General features: G+C 35.5%; 1 protein-coding gene across 2 annotated transcripts in view; it reads left to right on the top strand.

The window, feature by feature from the left end:
• Positions 1-17,023, top strand: part of SOS2 (SOS Ras/Rho guanine nucleotide exchange factor 2) — a 97,978-nt gene that overhangs the window by 33,162 nt on the left and 47,793 nt on the right. For both annotated transcript variants that reach the window (XM_020900972.2, XM_020900973.2), the window contains exons 5-8: positions 733-936; positions 4,677-4,820; positions 7,874-7,984; positions 16,383-16,481. In XM_020900972.2, the coding sequence (XP_020756631.1) occupies positions 733-936; positions 4,677-4,820; positions 7,874-7,984; positions 16,383-16,481 (558 nt within the window). The remainder of the gene's footprint in view (positions 1-732; positions 937-4,676; positions 4,821-7,873; positions 7,985-16,382; positions 16,482-17,023) is intronic.

Raw genomic sequence — 17,023 nt, 5'->3', positions numbered from 1 at the left:
TTCTTTCCTGAAAGGAGAAATTGTCACTATAGCAATTTAAGCATCTGTGGAATGCTTGATTTTAATAAATGAACTTTTTATAGCAGTTGTTAGTGTAGTAAATATGCATCAGAAAAGCATCATGCTATTACTGTATTTTGTCTCTTGTTTCATTTTTTTCCTTTAAACTCCACTTAAGTGCACCTGGGCATTCTTATAGTAGAACAAAGAACTACTATTTTTAATGCCTATTATTTGCTAGTCATAATAGTATGCATTTTATATCCTTTACCTCATTGAATTCTTTCATCAGTTACATACATGTAAGGGATCTGACTTTCGAAGGAATAAATAACTTGTCTATAATCACAGGTAAATGATAGAACTGTGATTTTTGGCTCAGATTGTTGTTCTCCAAATGTGTGCTCTTTTTGCTATTGTATATTTTGTGTTTACATGTATGTATGTATATTTATATACACACAGACACACATGCATTTGTGTACATAATGTGTGTATATATGTATTTCATTATTAGATTTATTTTCATAAATATTTATTTTTCTATATCCAGTTTTATTTGAACATTATCTCACTTCAGCTTATCATATTTCTCTTTAGTTTTATTTTATAAATTTGGCCTATAATACACATAGCTCTCATTGTTTAATAATACTTTAATTCCAAGTACTTTGAAATGGTCTTATAACAGTAAGGACAATAAGTTATTCATTACTGATTTATATTTCTTAGGTTTTGATGGACATGTTTGATCAGGATGACATAGGCTTGGTTTCTCTTTGTGAAGATGAACCTAGTTCTTCTGGTGAATTAAACTACTATGACCTTGTTAGAACTGAAATTGCAGAAGAAAGACAGTATCTACGGGAACTAAATATGATCATAAAAGTGTTTCGAGAAGCTTTTCTTTCTGACAGAAAGCTGTTTAAACCTTCTGTAAGTATCTTTTTGAGTTTGAAAGTCTGTCTACCCCCAAATGTCAGATAGTAGCTTAAAAATCATAAATAGTAACTTTATAAACTTAGTGAGTATGTAAAACAAAAATATGGTTTTGTATAGTACTGTGATGTTGTTTGGCTTTATTTAAATTTTTTCAGTTTTTTATTGAAATGTAATTGATACACATTCCCGAATGAGTTGTAGGTATACAGCATAGTGATTTGCAAGTCTTAAAGTTTATACTCCATTTATCGTTAGTATAAATTATTGGCTGTATTCCCATGTTGTACAATACATCCTGGTAGCCTATCTTACACACGATAGTTTTTACCTACCACTTCCCCACCCCTATAGTGCCTCTGTTCCCCACAATGGTAACCACTGGTTTGTCCTCTGTATGTATGAGTCTGTTTCTTTTTTTGTTGTTGTTATAGTCACTAGCTTTTAGTATTTTTTAGATTCCACATATAATTGATATTTGTCTTTCTCTGTCCAACTTAATTCACTTAGCCCTCCCAAGTCCATTCATGTTGCTGCAAATGGCAAAATTTCATCTTTTTATGGCTGCATAGTATTCCATTGTGTATATATACCACTTCTTTATCCATTCATCTGTTGAGGGACACTTAAGTTTCTTACATATCTTGGTAATTGTAAATAATGCTGCAATGAACACTGGGGATGTTGTGGGAGTTTGTTTTGAAAGAAAGTTACCAACTTTAAGTCAACTGATTTCTTACAGAGCTTTGCCCATATTTCTATGACAAAATCATGTTATGGGTTTTTTAGTACATGAATTGTTACACTAATATGTTCAGTGACAATGAAAATTAGACACAAAATTAGGGGAATTACACTGGAATAAAATCTTTCTCCTGTGCAATATTTGAGACTTAGAGTTATTCATTTGAAGACAGTGAAAGAAATTTATGGTCTAGAAAAGAAAGATATACATTTTTTCCTGTCTTTTGGTAAGTACTTTAGGGCAGTATAAAGTTTTAATAGTGAGACTTTTTAAGAATAAGAGTTTATGCAGAATGTCTCATAAACAAAGGCAGAGAGTGGCAGAGTTTTACTCTGCCACGTAGGAATGCGATGAATTATGATGGGGATCCAGGAGAGTCTTGTCCATGTTTTTCTTACTTCTGTAGTTTTCTAAGGAATCTAGCTAGACAGATACTGTGTTTGTTTGTTTGTTTAATTTAGATTTCTTTTTCTTTCCTTCCTTTCTTACATGATTTATTTTTCTTTGGATGTCTAAGTGTTGTTCCCTTTAAATTCTTGGCTTTTCTCTTATCTCCTAACTTCCTCTCTCACATAACTATTGTGTGTTTAAGTGTATGTGTTCAGTCCCTAAATTGTGTCCGATTCTTTTTAACCCCTTGGACTGCAGTATGCCAGGCTTCTCTGTCCTTCATGATCTCCCAGAGTTTGTTCAAACCCATGTCCATCCTGTTGGTGATGCTATCCAACCTTCTCATCCTCTCTCGTCCCCTTCTCCTCCTGCCCTCAATCTTTCCCAGCATCAGGGTCTTTTCCCATGAGTCGGTTCTTTGCATCAGGTAGCCAAAGTATTGGAGCTTCAGCATCAGTCCTTCCGATGAATATTCAGGGTTGATTTCTCTTAGGATTGACTGGTTTAATTTCCCTGCTGTCCAAGGGACTCTCGGGAGTTTTCTCCAGCACCACAATTCAAAAGCATCAATTTTTTGGTGCTCAGCCTTCTTTATGGTTCAACCCTCACATCTACACATGACTACTGGAAAATTCATAGCTTTGATTATGTGGACCTTTGTCGGCAAAGGGATATCTTTTCTTTTTAATACACTGTCTAGGTTTGTCATAACTTTCTTGCCAAGGAGCAAGTGTCTTAATTTCATGGCTAGAGTCACTGTCCACAGTGATTTTGGAGCCCTAGAAAATAAAGTCTGTCACTGTTTCTATTTTTTCCCCATCTATTTGACATGAAGTGATGGGACTGGATGCTATGATCTTTGTTTTTTGAATGTTGAATTTTAAGCCAGCTTTTTCACTCTCCCCTCTCACCTTCATCAAGAGACTCTTTAGTTCCTCTTCACTTTCTGCCATTAGGGTGGGGTCATCTGCATATCTGAGATTATTAATGAAAATGTAAGGTGTTTTAATTGGCTTTTATCTTTTTTTAAAAAAAAATGCATGTTTAGTTTAACATTTGATAATAATTTCTACTGGACACACTGCCTTAAGTAGTTAACATTTTTATGTTTTTCAAAGTACTGTCCTATTTTGGGTGACCCTTAAAAATTCTCTGAGATAGGTAGGACAGGAATTATCATCTCGACTTTACTGGTGAAGAAATAGACACAAAATAGTTATGACATGATAAGTTACTTACTGAGGTTGAACTTGATTCTTTTATACCACAATTGGGTTTTGTCTAAAGTGTATGAAGAATTAAAAACTTAACAAATGCTGTTAGCTAATAACAATTGCTGGTAACTGTTATCCTCTTTACCTTTTATTCATCCCATCAGTTTTCATTCCTCAAGAATTAATTTTTATGGTTCTTTTTTCACTGAATTTGTGCTGATTTGACAGAAAATTTTCATTAAATACTAAAGGGTCATGAGAAAGAGGGAATACCTTTATCTCTATATTATATTTTTTCAACATAGATGAGGCTGTAAACTTTTGAAATAAAGACATCTAAGATCAGAGCATAGAACTCCGTAAATATTTGATAAAAGTATGAACGACTGTTAATCCTAATTTACTCCTTTGGGGTCTGCCCCTACCCCTGTGTCTTCAGAAAACTCACATTTGTGGAAGGCCTAATATATACCAGCAGCATCTTGTAGAAATCATCTCATTTCATTCTCTTAAAAACCTTATGAGGTAGGTATTAATATACCAGCTGTGTGACCCTGAACAAATTACATAATTGCTCTGTGCCTCTGTTTTCTCATTCATAAAATGAAGATGATGATAGTATCTAATCTGTTATGAACTTACATGTCAGGTACTTATAGTAGTGCCTGGAACATAGTAAGTGACCAAGAAATGTTAGCTGTTATTCTCGTCCTAATCCAGGGTCATTCACTTAGCAAGTAGTGGGACGAGGATCCAAGCTCGAGTCTGTTATGTTCCTTAATCCATGTTTCCATTACCAGATGCAGAATGAATAATAGTTGGCTATAACCTGGATAATCAGTCATGTGGTCTTCTTGTTTAGAGTATTTAACATGTTTTAACCCAGATAAAATTCACAGTGAAGAGCTTGACTGAAATCTTTAATTCCTCCTCAAATTTAAGAGACAGGTCACATATTGTGGAACTACTTTGTGTCTTAGTCAGGAGTCAGATCTTCATTTTGATCCCAGCTTTTGTCATTAACCAACTCTGAGACTTTGATCAAGACTTTTAGCACCCACCCAGTTTAAAAATACTCAAATGCCAGAATTCTTTATTTAAAAAGTTGCTAAGAATCATCCACCATGTGAGATTTACAGCACATTTACTGGAAAATATAGATTCTGTACAGTTTTGGTCAATAATTCTAAATCTAATCCAAGAGGTTTATTTCCCTTCCTTATTCATGATTGACTTTTGCTATGATATGGAATATATTTTATGTCTTGAAATATACTGGTATGCGATTGGATGAAAATATACCCTTAGCACTTATATTACTTATATTTAATAATTCTTTAATGAAATTTTCAACCTGACATGTCTTAACCTTGTCTTTTTTTTTTTAGGATATTGAAAAGATTTTCAGTAACATTTTAGATATACATGAATTGACTGTGAAACTTTTAGGTTTAATTGAAGACACAGTTGAAATGACTGATGAAAGTAGCCCTCATCCCTTAGCTGGCAGCTGTTTTGAAGATCTGGCAGAGGTAAATTTACAAAACTGTTTTCCCATTAAAGTTATAAGTGCTGTATTTCTTTGTGAAAATTAGAAGACATTGCTGGCTGCTATAAAAAATGCTTAAGATTTAACCAGTAGCAAACTAAAATTACATTGTCTTTATAGTCGCACTTTATGGTGTATTTATGCTAATATTTATATCAAAAGTTGATAGACTAGTAATGTTTAAGACCTTGCTTTTTTGACGGCAAGTGCACTTAAGGTGGAAAGAAAAGAAATTTTATTGATCATTGCTTTTATTGGCCATAGAAGTTTTATTGACCAAGCTAAAAGTTTAACTTTTTTGGATTTTGGTCTTAATTTCCAAAAATGAAAAAGGAAATTTATATATTTTTTCTCAAAGTGAAAATCATATTTTTGTACTTCAAATGATTATAAAAGTAACATAACTCATTGTAAAAATGTTCAGAAAAATGTAGGTAAGTATAAGACAAAAATCACTGTTTTGCAAAACCTAGAGATTGTCTTTATAAGATTTATTTATCCTTGTGAATGTTTGTCTACATGTTTAAACAAACCTATGTGCAGTTACAAAAATAGAATCTTATTTTACAACCTGCTTTTTTTCACTCAATATCATGAACATTTTCCATCTTAATAAATATACTTCATAGCTTTTAAAGTCTGAAAGTACCGTGTAGTGTGGAGATACTATTTTAACGATCTATTATTACTAAACATGTAGGTTGTCTTAGTTCTTTTTGTCATTATAAACAATACTATAACAAACATTTATATAATGCGTTTATAATCCATTAATTATTTTAAGATGCAGTCCCAGAAGTAGAATTATGGTACATTTTTAGAACTTTGAAGCGTTTTTCCAAATTTACTTCCAGATAAGTTCTAGTATATGCAGGCCCTCTTTTTGGCCCCACATCTTCAGATCTGGTTGTTATCCCGTTAAATTTTGCCAGTCTAGTGAGAGAATAACAGTATTTCATTATTCTTTAATGATGTTGAACACTTTTTCATATTCATTGGTTAGTTTTATTTCTTTTGGAAAACATGTTAAAAGTTCTTTCTATAATTATCATGTAAATTTCCTAATTTTATAATCTCTTTTTAATTTTTCTGAAAATATGCATCACTTTTAATACATCCATTTTGTAGACAGTGGAACTGATAGTATAGAAATACTCAGTTAGTGATGCCTAACCAAGATATTTAGGCTTGCTCTTATTAGAAAGCTTTTTTTTTTAATATTGTGCTATCTTAAAGTATTACTTTGTAATCTGGTTGCTTATACTCTTAAAGATATCATGAGTCAGAAACATGTATTCAAAAATGTATTTTCTAATTTTTATTTTATTTTATGATAAAACATAATTTGCCATTTTAGCAATTTTAAGTGTATAGTTTAAGGGATAAATGAAACTCATAGTAATATACTATCATTATAACTATCCATTTCTGAAACCTTTTAATCACCCTGAATAGAAACTCTGTACTCATTAAGTAATAATTCCTTATTCTTTCCCACACAAACGCTGGTAACCCCTAATCTATTTCTGTCTCTATGAACTTGCTGATTCTAGATATTTGATAAAGGTAGAATTATTACAATATTCTCCTTTTCACTTAGCATAATGTTTTCAAGGTTCATCCATGTAATAGCATGTTATCAGAACTCCTTCTCTGTGACTGAATAATGTTACACTGTGTGTATATACCACATTTTGTCTATCTATTTATTTGTTGATAGACCCTTGTGCTTTTTCCACCTTTTGGATATTGTGAATAATGCTACATTAAACATTGGCATATGAGTATCTGAGTCACTTGTTTTTGGTTCTTTTGGGTGTATACCTAGGAGTAGAATTGCTGGGTCATATCGTAGTTCTTTGTTTAGCTTTTTGAGGAACTGTCAAAACTTTTCCACAGGGGCTATACCATTTTGCATTCCAAGTGTCAGTGGACAAAGGTTCCAGTGTCTCAGCATCCTTGACAACACTTGTTATTTTCTGGAAAACATACTGTATTTTTAACATATGAAAATGAAACAAGTCTTAGTTCTAACTAAACTTTGCAGATATTGATTATGATAAAATAATAGAAATTTTAAAAAATATAAACATGGACAAAATATGGGCAGTTTCTGTTTTGTTATTTTACTGTATGTTAGTCTTTGGTTTCTTTTTCTAATTTTGAAAAAGTGTGGTAGAAAACAGCGAAAGTATCACTTCTTGCTTCCTTTGAAAATATCCTCAGTGTAAACTGCTTTTAGTCTCAATTCAGTTCAGAGTTGTGTCTGACTCTTTGCGACCCCACGGACTGTAGCATGCTAGGCAGGCTTCCCTGTCCTTCACCAACTCCTGGAGCTTGCTCAAACTCATGTCCATAGAGTCGGTGATGCCATTCAACCATCTAGACTTTTAGCCCAGGTAAACCTAACTGACAGAGAAGGCAGTGGCAACCCACTCCACTATACTCTTGCCTGGAAAATCCCATGGATGGAGGAGCCTGGTAGGCTGCAGTCCATGGGGTCACTAGGAGACGGACACAACTGAGTGACTTCACTTTCACTTTTCACTTTCATGCATTGGAGAAGGACATGGCGTCCCACTCCAGTGTTCTTGCCTGGAAAATCCCAGGGACAGGGGAGCCTGATGGGCTTCTGTCTGTGGGTCGCACAGAGTCGAACACTACTGAAGCGACTTAGCAGCAGCAGCAAACCTAACTGAAATTTCAAATCCCAGCCTTATTTTACTAATAATAGTTTTTGTTTATCTGGGATAAATATACATATGCATTTAATAGTTTGGTACTTGTGATTACAAGTCAGTGACCTATTTTAAGACTAGTAGCTTCTTGTCATCTATTGCTTAAAGTCATTACTTAACATTTTTAAAAGATTTCCAAGCTATAGTCATAGTTATTATTTGTCCCCAGAATAAAAAAATGTTCTGAAACCTAATGGAGGGCTGAACTAAAAATTTGCCGTTAAATAATCTGTGCCATGATAGTAGAAAAGATTTTCTTTTAAACCTAACATATTTTTGTTTTTTTTTTTTTAAATAGGAGCAAGCATTTGATCCTTATGAAACATTATCCCAGGATATTCTTTCACCAAAGTTTAATGAACATTTCAGTAAGTTGATGGCCAGACCTGCAGTGGCTCTACACTTTCAGGTAAACTTAAATTGAATGATGGTTTTTTTTTTATAAAGAAACTAAAGGAATATTTTACCAGTCCTTCAAAATCTGTTAATTGTAAACCTACTGTAAGTTGTCTTTTGTTTTCTGTCTTGAGTTCTTTCGATTTGTCCTTAATGTGGAAATCTTTTATAGAATACCATCACAAATACTGTGTGACTAGAAAAATCTGGTGCACTCTAGATCTGAGATGTAGAGATGATGATGGAGAGCTATTTCAGGATCTGTTTCCCTACCAGAGATAGAACTGAAATAATAAAGAGTGGAGAATATCCTCGTGTATACTCATACTATTTTCCTTTTAGGGCTGTCATTTAAAGGAGATAAGTATATTAATGGAGATTATGCAAGTTAATTGATTCTGTAATGCAGTTAGATAAAATGAGAGTAAGTGGAGAGAGACAAAATTGCATTTTACTCTCTCAACATTTAATGAAGGTTAGATTGGCATCGATAATCCTTGACTATTTACTGCTATAGAAGCTTCCTGCATTTAGACAGGCTCTCCTCCCTTAGCATATGAATATGGTCAAATGTTTATTGTCCTAAAACAAGTGAATAAATGAACAAATCTTTGTCACTCTTACTCTTACCCCTTTTGTTTTTTTCCATTTGTCACCAATTATCTTACATTACTTTTTATCATTCTCTATCGGACTGCTACCATCTGTGCTCTAACCAGGATATAACACTAAAACCTGCCCTGGACAATGAACTTAACTGCCAAATCTTGAGGTCATTTTGATTTCCTGTTTATGTCTGTAGTATTTATGAATATCCCTCTTGCTCTTTTTGAATTCTGTGATCCTCCTGTACGTAATTCTCATCTTCTCTGGTTTCTCCTCAGTTTCCTAAGTTGCAGGTGTTACCCAGCTTACATCAGCTCCTGCTGTTCTGTTCCTTTTGCTGTCCTTAGGAGGCTTAATCCATGCCCTTTGCTTTCATCTGTATGCTGGTGACTTCCTTGTTTGTATTTTTAACCCATAACTTTCTTTTGAACACTGGATGTGTGTGTGTGTGTGTGTGTGTGTGTGTGTGTGTGTGTATACACCTTCATATAACCAGCAACCTTTTGAACTAATTCACTTGAATATCCCACAAGGACTTCAAATATAAATAAATAAAACTGAATGTATTATCTTCTCCCTGCCTCCTTTACTGTGAATTCCCGTTATTATCATCTATTCCTCAAAAACTTGTCAATTTGGAATAAAAGTTACACTTAATTCTCAATATTTACTTAATTGAAGAAATAATTTTTAAGTTAAATCTTAGATATTCATATAAACTATAAATTAAGCATTAGTTAAATGGAACAGTATGCTTACAATATCTTTGCATACTCATTAAAAGTACAACAATTGTTTCATCCTTATTTTATTAGTTATTCTTGATGCTGCTGCTCGGTCACTTCAGTCATGTCTGACTCTCTGCGACCCCATGAACTATATATAGCCCACCAGACTCTGTTCATGGTATATTCTCCAGGCAGGAATACTGGAGTGGGTTGCCATGCCCTCTTCCAGGGGATCTTCTGACCCAGGGATCAAACCCACGTCTCTTATGTCTCCTGCATTGGCAGACAGGTTCTTTACCACTAGTGTCATCTGGGAAGCACCCAGTAATTCTTACTATGAGATTTTAATGTTTCTGACCCAATTATTTAAGCTATTATTCCAGATATTCAGTGAAACTCAGAGTTATATAACACCCTTTTTCAGGCCAGACTCACTTGTACTCTATTAATGTAAAACAAATTTTTCGTTTGTATGATGAAAAAGTAATGTTTTATTAGAAAACACAATAAAACTTTAGAAGATGTAGGCACACTTTAAGAATATGAGCTTTGGAGTTAGAGCTTCTGGCTTTGAGTCAATTATCTTACCTTGAACAAATCACTTAATCTCTGAGAATCAGTTTACTTATTTGTAAAATGATAATGATAATGTACATCTCTATGGTTATGAAAATTAAACAGGAATACATTAAGCACATTTGGCACATATTAAACATGCAAACATTAGTGTATACTGTCTGTAGAGGCCTCCTTACGCTATAAACATACATTGCATTAATATTTTAGAATACACTTTAGTAGCCATTTCAGTGCTAATTAACAATGTAAATGACAGTTTTATAGACTAAAGTTTCATCTTGCTTTCAGTTAAAGCATTGTATATAAAATACATAAACCTATATCCAGCATAATCTATATCACTGTCCTAATTAAATGATAAAAGAAATTAATCTCTGCATATTCTGGTCAAAGTCTGTTGAACAAATTATAGTTTACTTCAGTTAACACTAGGTGAGAATTATGGGTGTGTTCACCTATGAGGATATATTTTAAAACCAGTATCTCGAACTCTTTCTTCACATTGTGTGTTGCTTCTGTCTGTATTTACCTGATGAGGAGATATACCACTTTAAATAAATATATGACATTTAAAATCAACAAGAGTGATTTTTAAATGCCTCATAAATTTTAGAAAATAATTTATTCTGCAGACTATTAGTTTTCAAAACTGGGATATTCCTGCTGCTGCTGATTTTCCAGGTGACACCAGGTGCAGGGAGCTTCGCTGGTAACTCAGCAGCAGAGAATCCACCTGCAACGCAGGAGATGCGAGTTTGGTCCCCGGGTCTGGAAGATCCTCTGGGGGAAGGAAATGACAACCTACCCCAGTATTTTTGCCTGGGAGAGTCCACGAACAGAGGAGCCTGGCTGGCTGCAGTCCATGGAATTGCAAAAGAGTTGGACACAGCTTAGCAAAAACAACTTAGACCAAACAACAACAACTTAGCAGTATAGGTATCTTGAAGAGAATTAGTTTCTAATCTCACTTTGTGTTTTTGCATTCTCTTCCAATTTTTCCTACACATTACTTATTATCCTATGGAGTTTCCTATCATGCATTAATCCAAGGTATAAAAATCTCCAGGGTACCAATCATTAAAAAAAAAAAGATTGTTCCTGAAGAAGAGTTAATTGTTGTTGTTGTTCAGTCACCAAGTTGTGTCCTATTCTTTGTAACCCCATGGACTGCAGTCTACCAGGCTTCCCTGTCCCTCACCATCTCCCAGAGTTTTCCCAAGTTCATCTCCAACGAATTGGTGATACCATCCAACCATCTCGTCCTCTGTTGCCCTCTTCTCCTTCTGCCTTCAACGTTTCCCAGCATCAGGGTCTTTCCCAGTGAGTCAGCTATTTGTATCCGGTGGCCAGCTTCAGCATCAGTCCCTCCAAGGAGTATTCAGGGTTGATTTCCTTTAACATTGACTGGTTTGATCTCCTTACTTTCCATGGGACTCTCAGGAGTCTTCTCCAGCACCACGGCTTGAGAGCATCAGTTCTTTGGACCTCAGCCTTCTTTATTGTCCAGCTCTCCCATCTGTACATCTGTACCAGAAAGACTGTAGCCTTGACTATACAGATCTTTATCGGCAAAATTGATGTCTTTGTTGTCTAGCACTCTGTCTAGGTTTGTCATAGCTTTCCTGCCAAGAAGCAGTCGTCTTCTAATATCATGGCTGCAGTCACCATCTGCAGTGATTTTAGAGTGCAAGAAGAGGAAGCCTGTCACTGCTTCTGCCTCTTTCCCTCCTATTTACCATAAGGTGATGGGACCAGGTGCCATCATCTTAGGTTTTTGAGTTTTAAGCCAGCTTTTTCACTCTCTTCTTTCACCCTCATCAAGAGGCTCTTTAGTTCCTCTTCACTTTCTGCCATTAGAGTAGTGTCACCTGCCATATCTGAGGTTGTTGATATTTCTCCCAGCAATCTTGATTCCAGAGCTTATAGCTCATTGAGCCCAGCATTTCACGTGACACACTCTGCATATACGTTAAATAACAGGGTGAAATAAACAGCCTTGTCATACTCCTTCCTCAACCCTGAACCAGTCAGTTCCATACCGGGATCTAACTATTGCTTCTTGACCCACATACAGGTTTCTCAGGAAACAGGTAAGATGGTCTAGTATTCCCACCTCTTTAAGAGTGTTTCACAGTTTGTTATGATCCATGCAGTCAAAGGCTTTATCATAGTTAATGAAACAGAGGTGGATGTTTTTCTGGAATTCCCTTGCTTTCTCTATGATTCAGCAAATGTTGGAAATTTGTACTCTAGTTCCTATGCCTTTCCTAAACCCACCTTGAACGTCTGAAAGTTCTTGGTTCATGTACTACTGAAGCCTAGCTTGGAGGATTTTGAGCATAACCTCACTAGCATGGGAGATGAGTGCAATTGTCTGGTGGTCTGAGCATTCTTTAGTACTGCCCTTCTTCGGAACTGGGATAAGTGTTGACCTTTTCCAGTCCTGTGGCCACTTCTGAGTTTTTGAAATTTGCTGACATATTGAATACAGCACTTTAATAGTATCATCTTCTAGGATTTTAAATAGCTCTGCTGGAATTCCATTACCGCCACTGGCTTTATTGGCAGCAGTGCTTCTTAAGGCCCATTTGACTTCACACTCCAGAATATTTGGCTCTAAGTGAGTGACTACAGCATCATGGTTATCTGGGTGATAAAGATCTTTTTTGTATGGTTCTTCTGTGTATTCTTTCCATCTCTTCTTGATCTCTTCTGTTTCTATTAGGTTTTTATCATTTCTGTCCTCTACTGTGCCCATCTTTGGATAAAATGTTGTTTAATATTTCCAACTTTCTTGAAGAGATCTCTTGTCTTACCCTTTCTGTTGTTTTCCTCTATTTTGTCACATTGTTCATTGAAGATGGCCTTCTTTTCTCTCCTAGCTGTTCTCTGGGACTCTGCATTTAGTTGAGTGTATCTTTCCCTTTTTCCCTTGCTTTGCACTTCTTTCTTCAGCAATTTGTAAAGCCTCCTCAGAAAACCACTTTGTGTTCTTGCATGTATTTTTCTTTGGTTTTGTTCGCTGCCTCCTGTGGAATATTAAGGACCTCTGTCCATAGTTGTTCAGGCATTCTGTTTACTAGATCTAATCAGTTCAGTTCAGTCACTCAGTTGTGTCCAACTCTTTGTGACACCATGAACTGCAGCACACCAGGCCTCCCTGTCCATCACCAACTCCCAGAGTCTACTCAAACTCATGTCCATCACATTGGTGATGCCACCCAACCATCTCATCCTCTGTTGTGCCCTTCTCCTCCCACCTTCAATCTTTCCCAGCATCAGGTTCTTTCAAATGAGTCAGTTCTTTGCATCAGGTGGCCAAAGGATTGGAGTTTCAGCTTCAGCATCAGTCCTTCCAATGAATATTCAGGACTGATTTCCTTTAGGATTGACAGGTTGGATCTCCTTGCAGTCCAAGGGACTCTCAAGACTCTTCTCCAACACCATAGTTCAAAAGCATCTATTCTTTAGCACTCAACTTTCTTTATAGTCCAACTCTCACATTCATACATGACTACTGGAAAAACCATAGCTTTGACTAGACGGACCTTTGTTGGTAAAGTAATATCTCTGCTTTTTAATATGCTGTCTAGGTTGGTCATGGCTTTTCTTCCAAGGAGCAAGTGTCTTTTAATTTCATGGCTGCAGTCACCACCTGCAGTGATTTGGGAGCCCCCCAAAAATAAAGTCTGTCACTGTTTCCATTGTTTCCCCATCTGTTTGCCATGAAGTGATGGGACTAGATGCCATGATCTTAGTTTTCTGAATGCTGAGTTTTAAGCCAACTTTTTGACTCTTCTCTTTCACTTTCATCAAGAGGCTCTTTAGTTCTTCTTTGCTTTCTGCCATAAGGGTGCTGTCATCTGCGTATCTGAGGTTACTGATATTTCTCCCAGCAATCTTGATTCCAGCTTGTGCTTCATCCAGCCTGGCATTTCGCATGATGTACACTGCATATAAGTTAAATAAGCAGTGTGACAACATACAGCCTTGATGTACTCCTTTCCCAATTTGGAACCAGTCTGTTGTTCCAAGTCTAGGTCTAATTGTTGCTTCTTCACCTGCATACAGATTTCTCAGGAGGCAGGTAAAGTGGTCTGATATTCCCATATCTTTCAGAATTTTCCACAGTTTGTGGTGATGTGCACAGTCAAAGGCTTTGGCATTGTTAACAAAGCAGAAGTAAATATTTTTCTGGAACTCTCTTGCTTTTTCGATGATCCAGCAGATGTTGGCAATTTGATCTCTGGTTCCTCTGCCTTTTCTAAATCCAGCTTGAACATCTGGAAGTTCATGTTTCACATACTGTTGAAGCCTGGCTTGGGGAATTTTGAGCATTACTTTGCTAGCATGTGAGATGAGTACGATTGTGTGGTACAATTTGAACATTCTTTGACATTGCCTTTCTTTGGGATTGGAATGAAAATTGACCTTTTCCAGTCCTGTGGTCACTGCTGAGTTTTCCAGATTTGCTGGCACATTGAGTGCAGCACTTTCACAGCATTATCTTTAAGGGATTTGAAATAGCTCAACTGGAATTCCATCACCTCCACTAGCTTTGTTTGTAGCAATGCTTCCTAAGGCCCACTTGACTGCATTCCAGGATGTCTGGCTTTAGGTGAGTGATCACACCATCGTGGTTATCTGGGTCATGAAGATCTTTGTTTGTATAGTTCTTCTGTGTATTCTTGCCACCTCTCCTTAATATCTTCTGCTTCTGTTATGTGCATACCATTTCTGTCCTTTATTGTGCCCATCTTTGCATGAAATGTTCCCTTGATATCTAGATATAATACCATGAATCTCTTCATCACCTCCCATGTAAATTCACAGAGGATTTTATTTAAGTTGTACCTGACTGGGCTAGTGGTTTTCTTTGCTTTCTTTAGTTTAAGCCTGAATTTTTGCTATGAGGAGCTGATGATCTGAGCCATAGTCAGCTTCCGGTCCTGTTTTTGCTGACTATATACAGCTTTTCCATCTTTGGCTACACTGTAATCAGTTGATTTCAGTATTGACCATTTGGTGATGTCCATGTGTAAAGCGATCTCTTGTGTTGTTGAAAAAGGGTGTTTGCTATGACCAGTGAGTTCTCTTGGCAGAAATCTGTTAGTCTTTCTGCCTTGCTTCATTTTGTACTCCAAGGCCAAACTTGCCTGTTACTCCAGGTATCTCTTGACTTCTTACTTTTGCGCTCCGACCCCTTATGATGAAAAGGACATCTGTTTTTTGTGTTACTTCTAGGAGGTCTTCTAGGTCTTCTGATCACCTTCAGCTTCTTCAGTTTTGGTGGCTGGGGCATAGACTTGGATTACTGGAATGTTGAATGGTTTGCCTTGGAAACAAACTGAGATCATTCTGTTGTTTTTAAGGTTGCAGCCAAGAACTACATTTTGGACTCTTTTGTTGACTGTGATGGCTACTCCATTTCTTCTAAGGGATTCTTGCCCACAGTAGTAGATATAATGGTCATCTGAATTAAATTCACCCATTCCCATCCATTTTAATTCACTGATTCCATTATGATAAAGGAGAGGGGAGCCTTATAAAGTTCTCATACTTGAACATGCTATGTTAGAAGCAGTTATAATTTATTTCAGGTGCTTCCTATACTTAAGACTGTGATATTAACATGTATATTTCAACTTAAGAGTGAAGTCAGGCCTGTTATGGAAATTTAGTCTGATCTGGCTGTTTATTTTGACAGTGAAGATTGGCTGTTATCAATTAAGTTATATGACAGCATTTTTCTTAAGTTAAATGAGCTAAATCTGAAATTTATTTGATCATTGTTTGGTGAAATAGGTTTAAATCACATCTACAATGTACAACATCCCCCCAGACACATTCTTTGTAACTACTTAAACTTAAAACATTTTGAGTAAAAGTGACATAAAAAACCGTGAGAAGATGTATAGCTTTTCAGCATTCCTTTATGGTATGTGGAACCCAAAACTTTTGGAAAAAAAGCTGAGAAGTCTATTGTTAATGTTATATTAGCCATGAAAGATGAAATGTATATATTTAATTATCTGATAACTTAAAAGAAGGAACAAACTTGATTTATAGCACTTCGATTTCAATATAGAATGCTTTCAATATAGTTTTGATACATCTCTATCTTGGTTTTTTTTTTTAAGTAATGCTCAAAACACAAATGAGGTTAGACTAGAAACTAGTTCCATTAAAGATATCTGTACCCTTATGTTGCTGTTGTTTAGTCTGCGTTGTTATTATTGTAGTTTAGTGTTTAGTGTAAGTTGTTATTGTTGTTGCTGAGTTGTGTGCAACTGCTGGGATCTTAGTTCTCCCACCAGAGATTGAAACCAAGGCTCCCGCAGTTAACGTGGCAAGTCCTAACCACTGGACCGCCAGAGTTCCCTGTATCTTATATTCTTAAAAACTACTTCTAAAAAAAAAAAAAAAACTACTTCTGTTAGCTACTGCTGTTCACATAACCTTTATATCAGAGATATACTATTTTTTTTCACTTTGCAGTCCATTGCTGATGGTTTTAAAGAGGCAGTTCGTTATGTCCTTCCACGCCTTATGCTGGTGCCAGTATATCATTGTTGGCACTATTTTGAATTATTAAAGGTAAGATAAAAGTTTTCTGAACAAAAAGACATACTTAGATTTATGAGACTGAAAAACTTTTTATCTGATGTTAGTTTTAATAGTTTTTATTCATAAAAAGAAAGTATCTTAAATGTCTTACTGCTTCCCATGGACCATAGAGAAATGACTTTATTTTTTATATTCATATAATTTCCAAGTTGTAGATAGGGGAAAATGTATCTTTATCTATCACTTGATAATGTAAATTCTCAAAGTAATAACATTAAAAAGTTGACTTTTTAAAAATTAATTTTTGGAGACACACAGCAACAGTGGTTTAACTTCATATTTTATAAAGGTAATTAATAACTTTTATGTATAACATTGTTCTAAACTTCTGTCATATATAACTTGTCAAGAAAAGCACGTTTAAAGTTGATACCTTTTGCCTATGCAATGTAGTAGGTAGAACCCAAGTAATAAATTAAAAATTAGAATTGTGATAAAACTTGAACTCATTTTTAAATATCAGTACACAAAAAAATATACTGAATTTCTAAGGGTCTAATATGTAGTATAAA

This window comes from Odocoileus virginianus, chromosome 6 (assembly GCF_023699985.2).
Source record: "Odocoileus virginianus isolate 20LAN1187 ecotype Illinois chromosome 6, Ovbor_1.2, whole genome shotgun sequence".
In the NCBI taxonomy this organism is placed as follows: domain Eukaryota; kingdom Metazoa; phylum Chordata; class Mammalia; order Artiodactyla; family Cervidae; genus Odocoileus; species Odocoileus virginianus.
Note: the sequence above shows the minus strand (reverse complement) of the source record. Positions and strands in the feature narration are given on the sequence as shown.